A 13,684-nucleotide genomic window follows, 5' to 3' on the forward strand; every position below is an offset into this window, starting at 1 on the left:
ACATTTCTATTAGATTTCTATAATCGTTTGTTAACTGGAATGTTGAATAAAAGTTAGAAACTCTTTTTAAGAAATTCAAGGATGAAATTTACTATCCTACCTGCGATACGTCTTTCAATGAAAAATTGGATCCACATTCGTCCATGTCTGATTATATTTAAATTGAATGACGCTGTCTAAATTAAATTCATTACTAGTATTTGAAATGTCATTCTACTTTGCAAAAATTAACTTTGCCATTGTCTCTGTTTATCCGTGGCAGAGGCAAAATTTCGTTTTGTCAGTTAGACACCGAGATTGACGAAGGATTCACATGCAGATAGATGCCACGTAAAGTACACAAGTGTTTATGAATATATGTATATCACAACAAGAGAATCATGTGCACGCACATACGAACGCTTGGTACGAGGGTGAGAGATTGTTGGGTCTTCGAACAGAGAGATGTTTCACGTGTACGTACGCTCATAAATAGAAGCAACCATCCATCTACTGATTAAAACGAGCGGAAACACATACAGGGAGATGAATAAATACGGACGAGCATTGAGAGTGCGTGTGCCCGTCAGGAACATTTTTCGTGTGTGGAAAAATACGCGGTCGACGGTTAGTTTGCCAATTATTTCGGACAGTTAGTTTGCCAATCATACATGTTTATTCGTGGAATTACGAGGAAATATAAGTTAGAGTCCTGTGTAAACGCATTTGAACCACAATTAAAAATGAAAAATATTCCCGACTACAGAGATGTCTTTTCGTTGTAGGTATTCCCCAAATGAAAGATAGCAAAGTTTAATACATAATTTTTATTTCAAAGCGATTCGCCCTGACGCATCCATACTGTCATTTTATTCAAGCAGAATTGAATAAAATTAAATTAGCCGAAGGATTACTTTAATTAAGGTTTATTACAACAACGTTCAAATAGATCGACGAATGTTCACCATGTACAAAAGGAATCACGTTTTCTGCATAAATTCTCCTTTTTTTTTTTCGTTACATTAACAGTCAGATCTTCTAACTATAGTACGTCCATTACTAGTGCTTAACACCTATGTTACATCTAGCCAAATAAAAAAATCTTCGGTCTAAAAGTACGATAAAAATCTTTCCTATACGACAGATCAGTCTTACTTCATGTACAAAAAGTCTTTGCGTCCCGCAGGCATCGTATAAAATACTTTTAATACGAAATCTAGTAGCCTTTGCGGCTACTGTTCAGTAGCAGTCGTTTCGAAACCTGGGAAATTCACTAGAACATTGTCGATTACTTGGCAGGCCCTTTCGAATACGATCATCGTTTCAGGCTCGGCGTCAATCACCACCACCAACGTGCCATAATATTTCACTAACGGCTTGTTTCGTTTGTGAAAGTCCTTGATCTGAGCTTTAATGTTCTCAAAGTTCGTCGAAAATCTCTCGGTCGCTTTCACGCTTCTCGCCATCATCCGGTCGCTCATCACGGAGTTTCGAACGTTCAGCATCAGGACGAGATCAGGCGGTCGCACCTCTTTGTCGAATAACTTCCCCTGGCATTTCTCCCGGGGAAATCCGCTCACGATGAACCCTTTCTTGTTCAAATGTTCGAGCATCTCAATCGCTATCAATTCCACCAGCACGTTCGACGGCACCAGTTGACCCCTCGACACTAAACGCGCCAACGTCAACGCCTTTTCCGTACGCTTGGTCATTTCGTGCTGGATCACGTCCGTGTATATTATGTCGTGGAAACCGTACTTCTTCGCCACTTCAGTGCACAGTGTTCCTGAAACAAGCAGTCATCGAGTTATCGAGAGTTGAGAGTAACTTCTGTTGCAGAATATTTCAGGAAGGAACTTCCTATTCCTTGGGAAAAGTTTCGCAGTTCGGAAGGAATAATTGGAAATATTATAATGAAGATTGGCGAAAGGTCATTTATTTCACGTATCCTTACTATATTTTTAGTCGATACTTCTCTGAATGTTTCTGTCGAAAGAATTTTCTATTGCCCTCGATAAAAATCTTCCTCCTTTCAATTGAAAAACTTGTTAATTTAAAAAATTTTAATTTTCCAAGTAGATCCAGCTATTGAAATTTTGGTAAGTTCAAGTTTTGAACTTTGCGACACATTCGTATCGTTTGTACAATCAGAAATTAACCAAACTGTCAATGTTATTAGGTTATGAGATAGCCAAAAGGAAATTTTAAACAGTGATATAAATAAAATCAATAACTTTTTCCAACTCCTGGTCCACCAATGACGAAGATGATCGGCAATCCCGACTCTCTAATCGCCTTGGTGTCGACATTGACCCCTCTCGGAAGGGATGCAAGTAAGGGATCGCTAGGCTTTATACAATTGCCCATTGAACTGATCGTTCAAGATTTTCTTTCAATTTTCGTCTATGGCCAAAAACGAAATATCTACATTTAACTATATTTCCTATTCGCGTTATGTAACTTAGAAATATTCCGCTTTTTTTCTTTGGAATCACGTTCTGTTCATTATGAAGTTTGTCTCGAACTACTGACAATACAAAGCTCGAGTTCTTTCAGCATTGTCGAAGATTGATACACGATTAATTTCTTTTTTCTGCAACAAAATTATTATCTTTTCTGCAGTAAAATTAATGTATGATGTATAATAATTTTTATAATCGTTTTAAATGGAAAGGAAGGCTGATTTTATTTCTTCCGAGTATAGCAGGATTCCTTCTTCATCGGTTACCGGTACACAGACGAATCTGTGCTTTCGAAGTTTTCACGAAAAAATCAATATCGTGCGCAATAATTATTTCTGCATAATGTATAAATATTCTGATTAAAATTTATGATATTTCTGCATCGACTGTTATATCGAAATTATTATATAAAATTCAATAGAGTGCCTGAATCATATTAAAATTCCTACATTTCTGGTGGTAGATAAAATTAATCATCAGTGTGCTCATTTGTTGGTAAAATATAACCATTGACCATTGACTAACTATATTGACTAACTAGGATAGACCGCACAACTAATGCTTTTTCGCGTCCCATGTGCTTAAGCATAGAGAGCGCTAAAATCCTAGTGATATTTTTCTTGATCGGTATTTCAGATTCTGAAAGTTAAATATTTCAGACACAAAGTTCTATTTAATGTTTTTTCAATTTTTAATTGTTGATAACAATTATAATACAAGCAAAAATCAATGAACACTGTTGCTACTGCAAATTAGAGGAATGTTAAATTTCGCTTGCATACACTCTTACTTCCATTCATCATTGTAATAATTGAATTTATAAATTTCCGAATTTATAAATCGAAAAACTATCTACTATTAATTTTAGCGTCACAACAATCAGGCGAAATTCTTTACAATAGTGGTAATAAATACCTTTCCTATGCCATTATTAATAACATTCTTTGTGTCTTGTAATTTTTAATTGCCCAAAATAAATATCCAACATTCATCCTAGAAAAATGCAATATTCTACGAGAGTTTGCAAGAAAAAGTTTAGCTTGCCGATCTTCAAATGGCAGATAAGACATTTGAATCGAGGAAGGAAGTTCAGGAAAGCGAATGAACGCGCGGTTCGTTCAAAGTAAAACGATCGAATGTCCAAGGCTTTATCCGAGGTGTTGCCGCAAAACATACGTTACATAAATGTCACATACTTGGACGTACGACGCAACGTGCACGCATTCGTGATGTATCCACGAAGTCAGTTCTTCGTGGTAGGCCAAAATTAGCAATTTGAACCACTGTCCTGTTCATAAAATGAAGTTAAGAAATCGCGAGCCATCCTATTCACAGGATCACGATTTCCTTGTAAAATAAAAGTATGCACACACGCGGATTTTATGCCAACTTTCCAGGCAGCAAAAACGGCGTTATTAAGAAGCGAAACGCTCAGGATAAAATTATCACGGAATTACACAACTAGTGAAAAATTACATGCATGTCAGCTACGAAAAATATTCGAAGGTCGCCGGGTATTTTTAAATTAAATAACTCTGTTTCTATTAAATTTATATTCTAGAAACGATGAGGATGACAAAAAGATTATACTATGAAGATCTCAATTTTTTGCTTTAAAGTACATATATAAGCAAATTTTTAAATGAGATTGAATATTACACACAAATGTTACACACAGTTCAAAATTTTTCGGATGAAGAAGCACTATATTTTCTCTCAAAATTTTAAAAATGAAGAACTTCAAACAACAGTATTAATATAATAACAATAATATTCTAAAATATAGGTATAATTTCAAAATTTTACAATCTACGATAAATACAGAATATTAAAATTAAAAACTGTCTCAGAAAATTTTTCCTTTTACCAGACCAAAAGGTGCTCAATTCGTAAAAGGGACAAACAGTCATATTTCCCACGATTTTCACAATTTTATTGGCCGGGCAGAGGTTAAAAAGCCAAAGCGTATTCCGCTTTTCTATCGCTCGACAGATAAACAACATGTCGTTCAACACACGAGCGTATATCTGTCTCGATGGAAAGATGTATCTACTACATTTTGCAAACTACACTCTAGTTGTACACGTGTACCGCGTAACAGATATCTGTAAACTATCGATAACATTAATCTTCGCGGAGTACAATGCGATTTTGAATACAATCAGACCACGACGGTATCTGTTCGCTCTGCCTTATCACCCTTTATAATTTGCAAATTCGCGACGTCCGGGTGAGAGGCCAAGATACCCATGCTCTCCATCTGTTACCGGTGCAATAAACTACGAACTATATACAACTGTGTATCGCTTTTCGAGATACAACGTACAGTCGAGATTGCGGATTCTCGCAGTACTCGATGGCCACAGGGAGCACAGGACGATTGTATCTATCGATAAAACGATGCAAATGTGTATAACTATACACTATCGTTTGGAAGTGCTTGAATTTCTTCTGCAATTCGATTAGGAGATAAAGTTGGAATTGAATCAGTTTTCGAACTGGTATTGTTAGCTTGTTTGGATTGGAAATGTGAGATATTTAATCTTGATACGCTCTCTAGTTTCTCAAATCTAAAATATTTCAGACTCTGATTAAAATCAGAGAATCTTGAAATTAAATTATAATTATTTTAATTATCTGTGGTCCGAGAATATCTGTTAAATTTTAACTGTGAACTAAGAAGTGTGAATCATCTGTGGTGAATAATTAATATTTTTAGAAATCTATAGAAACTGTCAGAATATAGCTAGAAATATAGAAATATAGTATTGTATAGATAATTTGATTTAAACTTGATTTGATTTATTTAAAAATTGATAAATTTTACCAATGTGTTGTGTTTCATTGTTAGACTGCTGATATTTCTGAAATGTGATTCAAGAAATAAAATGTACACAGAAAATTGTTTTTCTACAAAGTATCACAATTCTACATTTCGAATATTTTATAACGTACTATATATATTTAAACATAATTACACAGTGAATAGTATATTCTATCCACTTTTCTATCTTCAAAATTTCTTGAAACGAGTGCCTAAAAATTTTTACAACTTCTACATTCTGCAACGTCTAATTAATTTCAAAATGCTTTGTATAACATAACGTAACATAAAAGTATTTTTCATGAACAGTGTTCTTACTTTCGTGAGACACCATACTTACGCAGCATAACGCAGAGAATTTACAAAAAGGAAGTCGTATATTTAATCAATTAGACGGATTAACAGAATACGATCGTACGCATACGCACGTTGAATTCATATTCTTTCCAAGGGATTAAGTCTATTAATATGGTGATTACCATGACTCGTTCCACAAGCCACGCTTAACATCGAATAATTTTTAACCATTATCCAGTGATAAATTATGGACAGTTATGGAAAATGGACACGAAAAATCGTGTTTATCATTAGAATGCCAGTTCACGAGCAGTAACCACATATATACCCGCCGTAGACATGAATGGACTACGGTTAGAGATTAGAAGGCACGAATGCCAGAGATTAACGTTGAAATAGGTTGTAATTAAAGATACAGAATTTAAAATCGTCTTCTGGCTGCTTTGGTAAAACCGTTTCTGTGTATCCAGAGAGGAAATTGATAAGTAGGTGGAGTAGAAAATTGCCCGTTAGCGAGATAATAATAATTTTTCTACGAAACGCAGGGTCAGTTTTTTTTTTTTTTCTTTATCGGTCGTTGGAAATTTTTATAATTCACTCAAGTACACTACTGATTAAAACACACTTTCAATTTCGTAAACCCTTTGTATTTAACATCGATGAGATTAATAACGCGCAAATTGGCATTTAGCTTTCTCCTCAACGATGAAAATAGGAAAGGGAAGAAGGGTGATGTATAAATAAGTTCCAAGATATTTATAATCTGTCACTTTTAGTTTCAGAAAATCTTCACTGCAGAGAAGAGACTGCACGTTGGTCGTATTAAATTAATATTTCTTTTCCGGAAATAAGATTTGAACGTGGAAATCATTCGTTAATTATTATTTTACTATATTATATATAGTTACTATATTTATATATTATAATATTTATTACATTTACTATATTATATAATTTATTTTACTTATCTTACTATTATTTTACTATAATTATTTCAATATTAGTAAATTTTACTTGTAAGAACTTGGTAGAAAATTGTTTCTGTCACTAAATATCGTAAGGTACTACATTTCTTACATATCTAACATATTTTTGCATATTAGGTTGCATCTCCAAATTTTCTATACGTGCATAAAAATCCGCAGTTTAACAGTTATACTTCAAGATTCAGAAACGCCAGAATTTTGAGTCGCATGGTAAAGTCAAATTTTATTCAGAAACTGAAACAATGATGCATTTCATCTTGCTCAAATGAAGAGAGAACTGTATTTACTGAACTGAAGGAGATTAATTGACACCATATTCCGAAAGAATAGACATTCCATCGGTGTAGAAAGCCATTTCGCCGTAATTGATCCCGCGTTCTAATTATCGAATATCGGGGAATGCGTTGAATGTGAAACCACGGGTAGGTAGAACGTGCTTAAGTTTCCATCGGGAATCGATATCCTCCGTTTCCCTGCTGGGAATCACCGTCTGTCCAGATTGAATCTAATGATTCCAGAACAGGTTGCCCAGCCGCGTTCAAAGGATCTCGAAGCGAGGAAGACACCGCGTCGCATTAACTTTTATCGGTTGTTCCCGGTGAAATTATCGGCGCCTATAATTTCTCTGGACGAGCATCGGCCACTCTCCCGGCCGTTTCATTACGATAGAAATAACTTTCGTTAACCATACAGCCTTGACGAATGAAGAAATCACGACCGGTGTGTAAATTAAATCGAACAACGTCGAAGAGTTTGTTCTCAAGAAATCGAGATCGTTACAATTATCTTGTACTCCGTCGTAGTTTCACATACGCTGTTTAATTTCAAATTGCTGCCTGAATTTACAATTCATTTTATCGACGATGGGCTTTTATCGTGAAATTTGTTTCAAATCTTCAAACTACGAAGTCGAGGAACGTTAAGAAGCGGAGATCATTGTAATTAACTTGTATTCTATCACCTGCTTCCTGGATCGTTCAGAAACGAAATGATACGAATTTTATTTCCTCACATTTACTTCGGAACTTATGGTTCCTTTGTGTCATCTTCTTACAAGTGATTTGTTGAAATAATTTTTTTTTTTTTGAGTTTGAATACTAATTGTATAATTTACAAAAAAAGAAAGAAAGAAAAGAACAAAGTTGACTAATTAAGCTTCCGAGTTATTTTAACCAAATCCATTAATTTTTCATCTAGATTATCTTTGGATTGCAAAATTTGACAGCGGAGCTTTTTCTTTTTCTTTTATCTTTCACGAATACCGATTTCCTCGGATCTGCAATATCTAATCGTATTAATCAACGTTCCATTTAGAGCGCCTTTTGTGCCATCGAGTTGGTGGAATTTATACTAAGGAGACCTTATTCTGCCACGATCAATGACCAGCATGACAACAAATGAAGACAAATAGTTGTCACGAGTGGAGGTTGAAAGTAGAAAACGTAATACAGAAGCTGGCGCCACTCGAGATTCAAGGATCGATCCTTTATCGGTCACGTATCTAAATTTCAATGTCCCGAATGAATAATAGCCAGATAAAAATGTCTGACGTTCGCATCGATCAACTGGGAACAGGTAGCAGGATCGTACATAACTCGATATACATATAACTATATACCAAGTGGGTTGCCTAATTTTGTAACAAAGCTATGTTTAAGATTGCCTTTAAATCAAACTCGCTGGTAAGTATACACTTAATACATTCACCAACCTAGAATTTAATGCTTTTCTAGTTTTGAAATAGTCTTTCCTATTTTTTTTCTTTCTAAAAATTTTCATTACTTCGTATCAATCAGTTAATTCAAAAATACATTTTAACTTCTTTCTTTTGATTTCTTCTCTGATGTGTTCTCAATTCATAATATTTGTGTTCGTGTTAATTTTTATAATAGATTCATCACTACAAAATTGATTATCTTATCAATTTTCTGTCTTCCTCATCAAATTCTTTATTACAGAGCAAATTCTTCCTCCTCTTCTTTTTCCTTCATTCTCCTTCATGACGTTCCATCGTCATCGACAATACCAATTATGCATTGCATTAGTAGCAGCTACCTAACAAACATGGCACATCAATGATGCAGTCACCTACCGCGATGAAGAAACAATTGTCTCGTTTCTTCTTATGTGCAGCGCTCAGGCGTATTATTAGACTAACACAGTGAAACGCTGGTAACAAGCTGTTAATAAACAAACAATCGCGGCTCGTTCGTCTAAGCTAAATTACTCAAGAAAATTACTCAACACGTGCGCACGAACTCTGTTTTTATACTTCTCTCTCTCTCTCTCTCTCTCTCTCTCTCTCTCGATACCGCACGATATCTAATTTTTCTCTTATTAAACAACTCGACGCTGTAATTATCAGTCGTGTATTTTACATGGTCCTATGAGTTTGCTTTCACCGCGTGCTTTCGTTTTTATTTACTGGCTCATTCCTTCTCTCCCTCTCTCGCTATCTGTCTCGTGCTCTCGGTTATTTATGCGTCGATTTATGCATCGATCCGATCCGCGATTTTCTCACTCTGCCGCTTTCCTTTCGCGATGTCTTCAATTTATTCGTGTAGCAATTGACCGATTGGCTAATGATATTAACATGATTCCTGGGGACTGGGGCAAGTTTCGAAATGTATAAAAAGTAGTAAATTTAATCTTTTGGAGTGAATTAGATGGAAATTTAATGGAAATACTAAAATGGTACTAAAATACTGAATAAATTTCGAATTTTGAATTGTGTTATTTTAATGTAAGTTCTTCAAATATTGTAAGATTTAATATTAGAAATTGAGAAGTTCTTAAAGCGATAGATTTAAATTTGAGAAAAATTCGTTTACATAATAAGACTTAACGCAACGATACGAAACTGGTTGTTTTATTGTTCAAGTTCAATTGAGGAGAAAAATCTGTAGATTTACTCTTGAGATCCTCGAGCCTAGAAACTAGAATACGGCGGCGCACCGATCAATCCAGAGATCGAAAAAAATTCTAGATCGGTGCACTAATTAATTAATTCAGAATTTTTAGAACGTGAAAAGCTTTGATGTATAGGGATTTTTAAGAGATCTGGTCTTTGATTCGTTTGAAATCCTTACAGCACACACGAGCGGCGGTGTGTAATAATTTGTCAAGCGTATAATTTATGTACAATTTAAAGAGCAATGCATGTTATATTTTTTTCATAGTCCATTGAACATAATGCTTCGACTTGCGAAATTCGATTCATAATTGCGCTGAGCGTACGACGAATTTCACTACGAAAGTGTGCTCGTTCAGATAACAAGCGTCGATTAATGAATGACAAGCGAAAAACGATACTACATCAAATGCCTCGGACAAGAATGAAGTCCACGAATAGATATTATCTATTTTCCAAGCTAATTTGTCTCTGATGTTTAAAAAACGCAACTTACATCTATCTTTACGTACGCGAGTTAACATATATTCATTCACCGCTGTGAAATGCCAGAGTGTGACAATGCGTCACGACGAAAAAAATTACAAATTTCCAAACTAAAAGTTTTATACTCGTGGTAAAGTAATGATAAATCATCCTCGTTCATAAATAATAACAATTTATCTTCGTAATAGTCTTTTTATTCGAATTTCTCACTCCTCAAATATTCCTTTACAAAAAGTACAAGTTTCAGATAGTCATGTTGCAATTTCGTGAGAAATCGTTGCGCTTCAAGCGTTATTTGCTGAGAAAATTCATGGCCTACAGCAGTTAGAAATCACGCGATTAAAGTACTGGAAAATATTCGCGTGGATCACCCTGTAGGCAGAGCTCGATTGTGCAGAAACTTGGTCGAAGCTTGGATGGGTGTGTTCCTTTCTCTCTCCCTTGCGTACACACGCATATATCTTCAGCCCCGATCTATTTGCCGAACCACTCCTATCGATGTATCACCGTGCACTCGACGCTGATGCAACTCTATTAATGACGCTAAATGGCGCTCTCGGCATCGACGTCACAAAAGTGGCACACGCCCGACACTCCAGGCCAGGAGTATTCGTGTGTTCGCTGATAAAATGTTCGTGAAAGCGCCTCCAGGAATTTTCGTGCGATCGATCGAGCCACCGTTTCTGCAAAGATCGGCCACGTGACCGCAACCCGTGGTGCTGGGCACAGGTTACCGGCGAATTCCTTCCTCTTCGGCGAAAAAAGGCAACCGCCTGTCCCGATTTTTCCGCGTGAACGCTGCTTTTGCAGAAAAATCGAATCGCGACAGGCTTGAAAAGAATTGCCCGCTCGGGTAATCGGTACTAAATCGAGGAGAAATATCGGTCGATTTCGAAAATAAATGGCTCGGATATTTGTGGCTTGAAATAGTTGAGAATATTCTCGAAGCGATTCAATTTTAATACTGGCTTGTTATTTTTACGAACAACTAAATTCAATTTTATGATAGTTTGACTTGATAAAGGATGAATTTGAAGATTGATACTCGCAACAGATTCGGTAACAACTAAGTGTTTTCATTTTCAAATTATAGATTGTTAAATCTTGATGAGACTTTGTGAAATTTGATAATGATTCGCTGATTATTGTAGGTTCAAAGTTCTTGGAATGAAAAATTAAGAAATGATTTGTTTCGTGAGTCTGAAAGCATAGCAAATTGAATTTTGATGCATTTTGATTATTATGATTTTTGTGGAGAATATTTCCGAGACACTTATTGTTAGTATTATATGAAATTTTTTAATATTCAACTAATGGTTACATAGTAAAACTGTTCTCACGCTATAAACCAATCGCTGAAATATTTAGATTATCAATTTACTACAGAACTCTGAACATTCATTACTTCAAAACAGTATTAAAATTAAAAAAAAAATCTAAACCATAATTGAATTGACTAGATAGTAAAATGGTTTAGTTGCTTAAAATAGGTTCTACTTTATTAACTATAACAACATTTTGTATGAAATACTGAAAATAATTTAATAAGTAATAATTTAATTAATATTTACCTAAAACCATAACGTTGTCGATATCAGTATTTACTACGATCTAAGACAACATTTACGCATTTTTCTAACTCTAAATATAAGAAGAATGATTATCGTTTCACTTATCACTTTACAATTACATCAATGAGAAACTTCCTTAACTATGCTCTTTTTGAAATAATTTTCGTGACGTGTCGAATCTCAAAAAATTCTTATAATAATCCTAATTCACCATTATTTATTTAGCACTGTTCCAAGCGTGGAAAATTCACGAAATTAACTTTAAAATGCTTTGAACACTTGAATTGTTATCTAAAGCTTTTTTAAAACTATTTCTATTTTTTCTAATAACCCTCAATACCGCAATCATGACACCGAAGCTCGTAAAATTTCGTTGCACGAAAGCTTCGAACGTCGTTCCACGTACATACATACATACGTAGCCTTCGATCGTGTCGCATTGAAAATACCTTAGATGTTTAGGTCATCGCCTAATATTAAACCGCTGGTAAGAGCGATTGAGCCGTTCGGTAGAGCGGATTTTAGCGATGAATTATGCCCGGCGATGTTATTAACGCGTATGAATTGCTCGTTCATTTCCGCGCGTTAATAAATAACAGTCAGCGAATCTTGGAAAAATTGGAGCAACCGCGATGCTGCGTCCACGTCTAAGATTACTTCTAAGCGCGGTTACGCAGATAAAAGTTGCACGGTTCACCGGCACAAAGAAACTATTTATGCGATTCGCAAGGTAAATTGCCGGCAATTACTGCAATCTGGTCTTTTGAATGATACGTACGCGGTTACAGTTAATGCTCATCCACCGGATTTATCGTAGAAACTTGGACTGGTAATATCAAACTCGAAAAGAGAAAAAAATTCTCTGACTTCGACACATATCCGGGATATCGATTTTTACCCCTCGAGGTAAGGTTTTATTCCGCGCTTGTTGATGGTGCGTAGGTTATTTCTTTTCGGTGAACGACTAAGTTTATAAAAAGTGGAAAGATACTATCATTCATGCTTATTCATTTTTCACGAATTGTATTTGAACTAAAGAATTTAGGACTCAGGCAAAAAAAATTCCTCACTCTTTGTAATTATTACGAGAGCAGGTTCACGAGAAATTTAGAGATACGAAAGCGTGCAAAATCGTCAATATACAAAAACATTGAGAAACCATCGAATACCAATATTTAACGAGCAAGATAAATTTCAGTCCACGTTCTGTTCTCCTAGTTTGCATAAATTACAGAAAAATTTGCATGGAAGTCTGGCCGTTAGTAATGAGTAAATGATGATGGATTATAGGAGACAGAATAACCGAGGAAAAATTTAATTTTCGTAATGAAAGTATCGGGGAGAATCGTGTTATTTGTGAAACATAATGGCAGGTTATTCTATTAACGGAACCTCCGTCACTCGATTAATTTACAACTTAATAAATTGCACCGCGGTATGGCAACGAGCGATCGGTGAGTAGCCACCGGCGCGCAAACTCGAAGAATTTCTGGATGAAACGCGGACGATGCGTTTAAAATGTTAATTATGACTATATATAACTTTCGACTTTCAGCAGTTATGTCTGTTGATTTAATGTTAAAGCGAAGACGATCATTAATTGGATGTTTAGCGAAAGGAGGATCGTCTGCTAATATTTTCGCGAATTTAACGCCACGATTCGACGATCAAAACAAGCATATTTGTTCTTTGTGCAATACAAAGATTCATAGTATGAGAGATTTCTCGAGTCCTTTAATGCAACATTGACGCGTTTAAATTATTACGAATTCCCCGTCGAATGATGATTCGACATTTAAACGCGATAGGATGGGAATAATATTTCGTCGCCGACGTGGAACACAGCTTCATTTCTGTTTAGTTCGTTACTCAACGTGTAAATCAATCGATCGCTTCTCGCTTCAATGGAACAATTATGACGCAACGTTAATGATCCCAATGGATCGTGTCATCGTGTCAACGACACTTTCGAGATGATGAAAAAGCAGGTAGCTGCTAGGTTTACTACACCGTGATCGTTTTAATCCGATTTTATAATTATTTTCGAGTAGGGAGAAGTATACTTGGTTAGAAATATCGTTGGAGAATTAATGGAATTAAATTTATATAATTTTAGTTTGCAATTTTGTTTGAGGACAATTATTAAATGTTACGACTTTTTGGAACTT

The 13,684-nt window shown here is 35.3% G+C and overlaps 1 protein-coding gene across 1 annotated transcript; it reads right to left on the reverse strand.

Moving 5' to 3' along the window:
- Positions 1-1,211: 1,211 nt before the first annotated feature.
- On the reverse strand, positions 1,212-12,016 carry LOC122526850 (adenylate kinase isoenzyme 1-like). Its single transcript, XM_043650443.1, has 2 exons — positions 11,848-12,016; positions 1,212-1,765 (listed from the first exon to the last, which is right to left on the reverse strand). The coding sequence occupies exons 1-2, from the start codon at positions 11,954-11,956 to the stop codon at positions 1,212-1,214; spliced, it is 663 nt and encodes a 220-aa protein (XP_043506378.1). The 5' UTR covers positions 11,957-12,016.
- Between the last annotated feature and the right edge of the window lie 1,668 nt (positions 12,017-13,684).

This window comes from Frieseomelitta varia, unplaced genomic scaffold, assembly GCF_011392965.1.
Source record: "Frieseomelitta varia isolate USP_RPSP 00005682 unplaced genomic scaffold, Fvar_1.2 scaffold_198, whole genome shotgun sequence".
Lineage (NCBI taxonomy): Eukaryota > Metazoa > Arthropoda > Insecta > Hymenoptera > Apidae > Frieseomelitta > Frieseomelitta varia.

Coding starts and splice junctions, on each gene's coding strand:
- LOC122526850 (XM_043650443.1), bottom strand. CDS start 11,956: ATGCGACACGATCGAAGGCTACGTATGTATGTATGTACGTGGAACGAC. Junction 1,766..11,847: donor TCATGATTGCGGTATTGAGG/GTTATTAGAAAA, acceptor TGCTTGTTTCAG/GAACACTGTGCACTGAAGTG.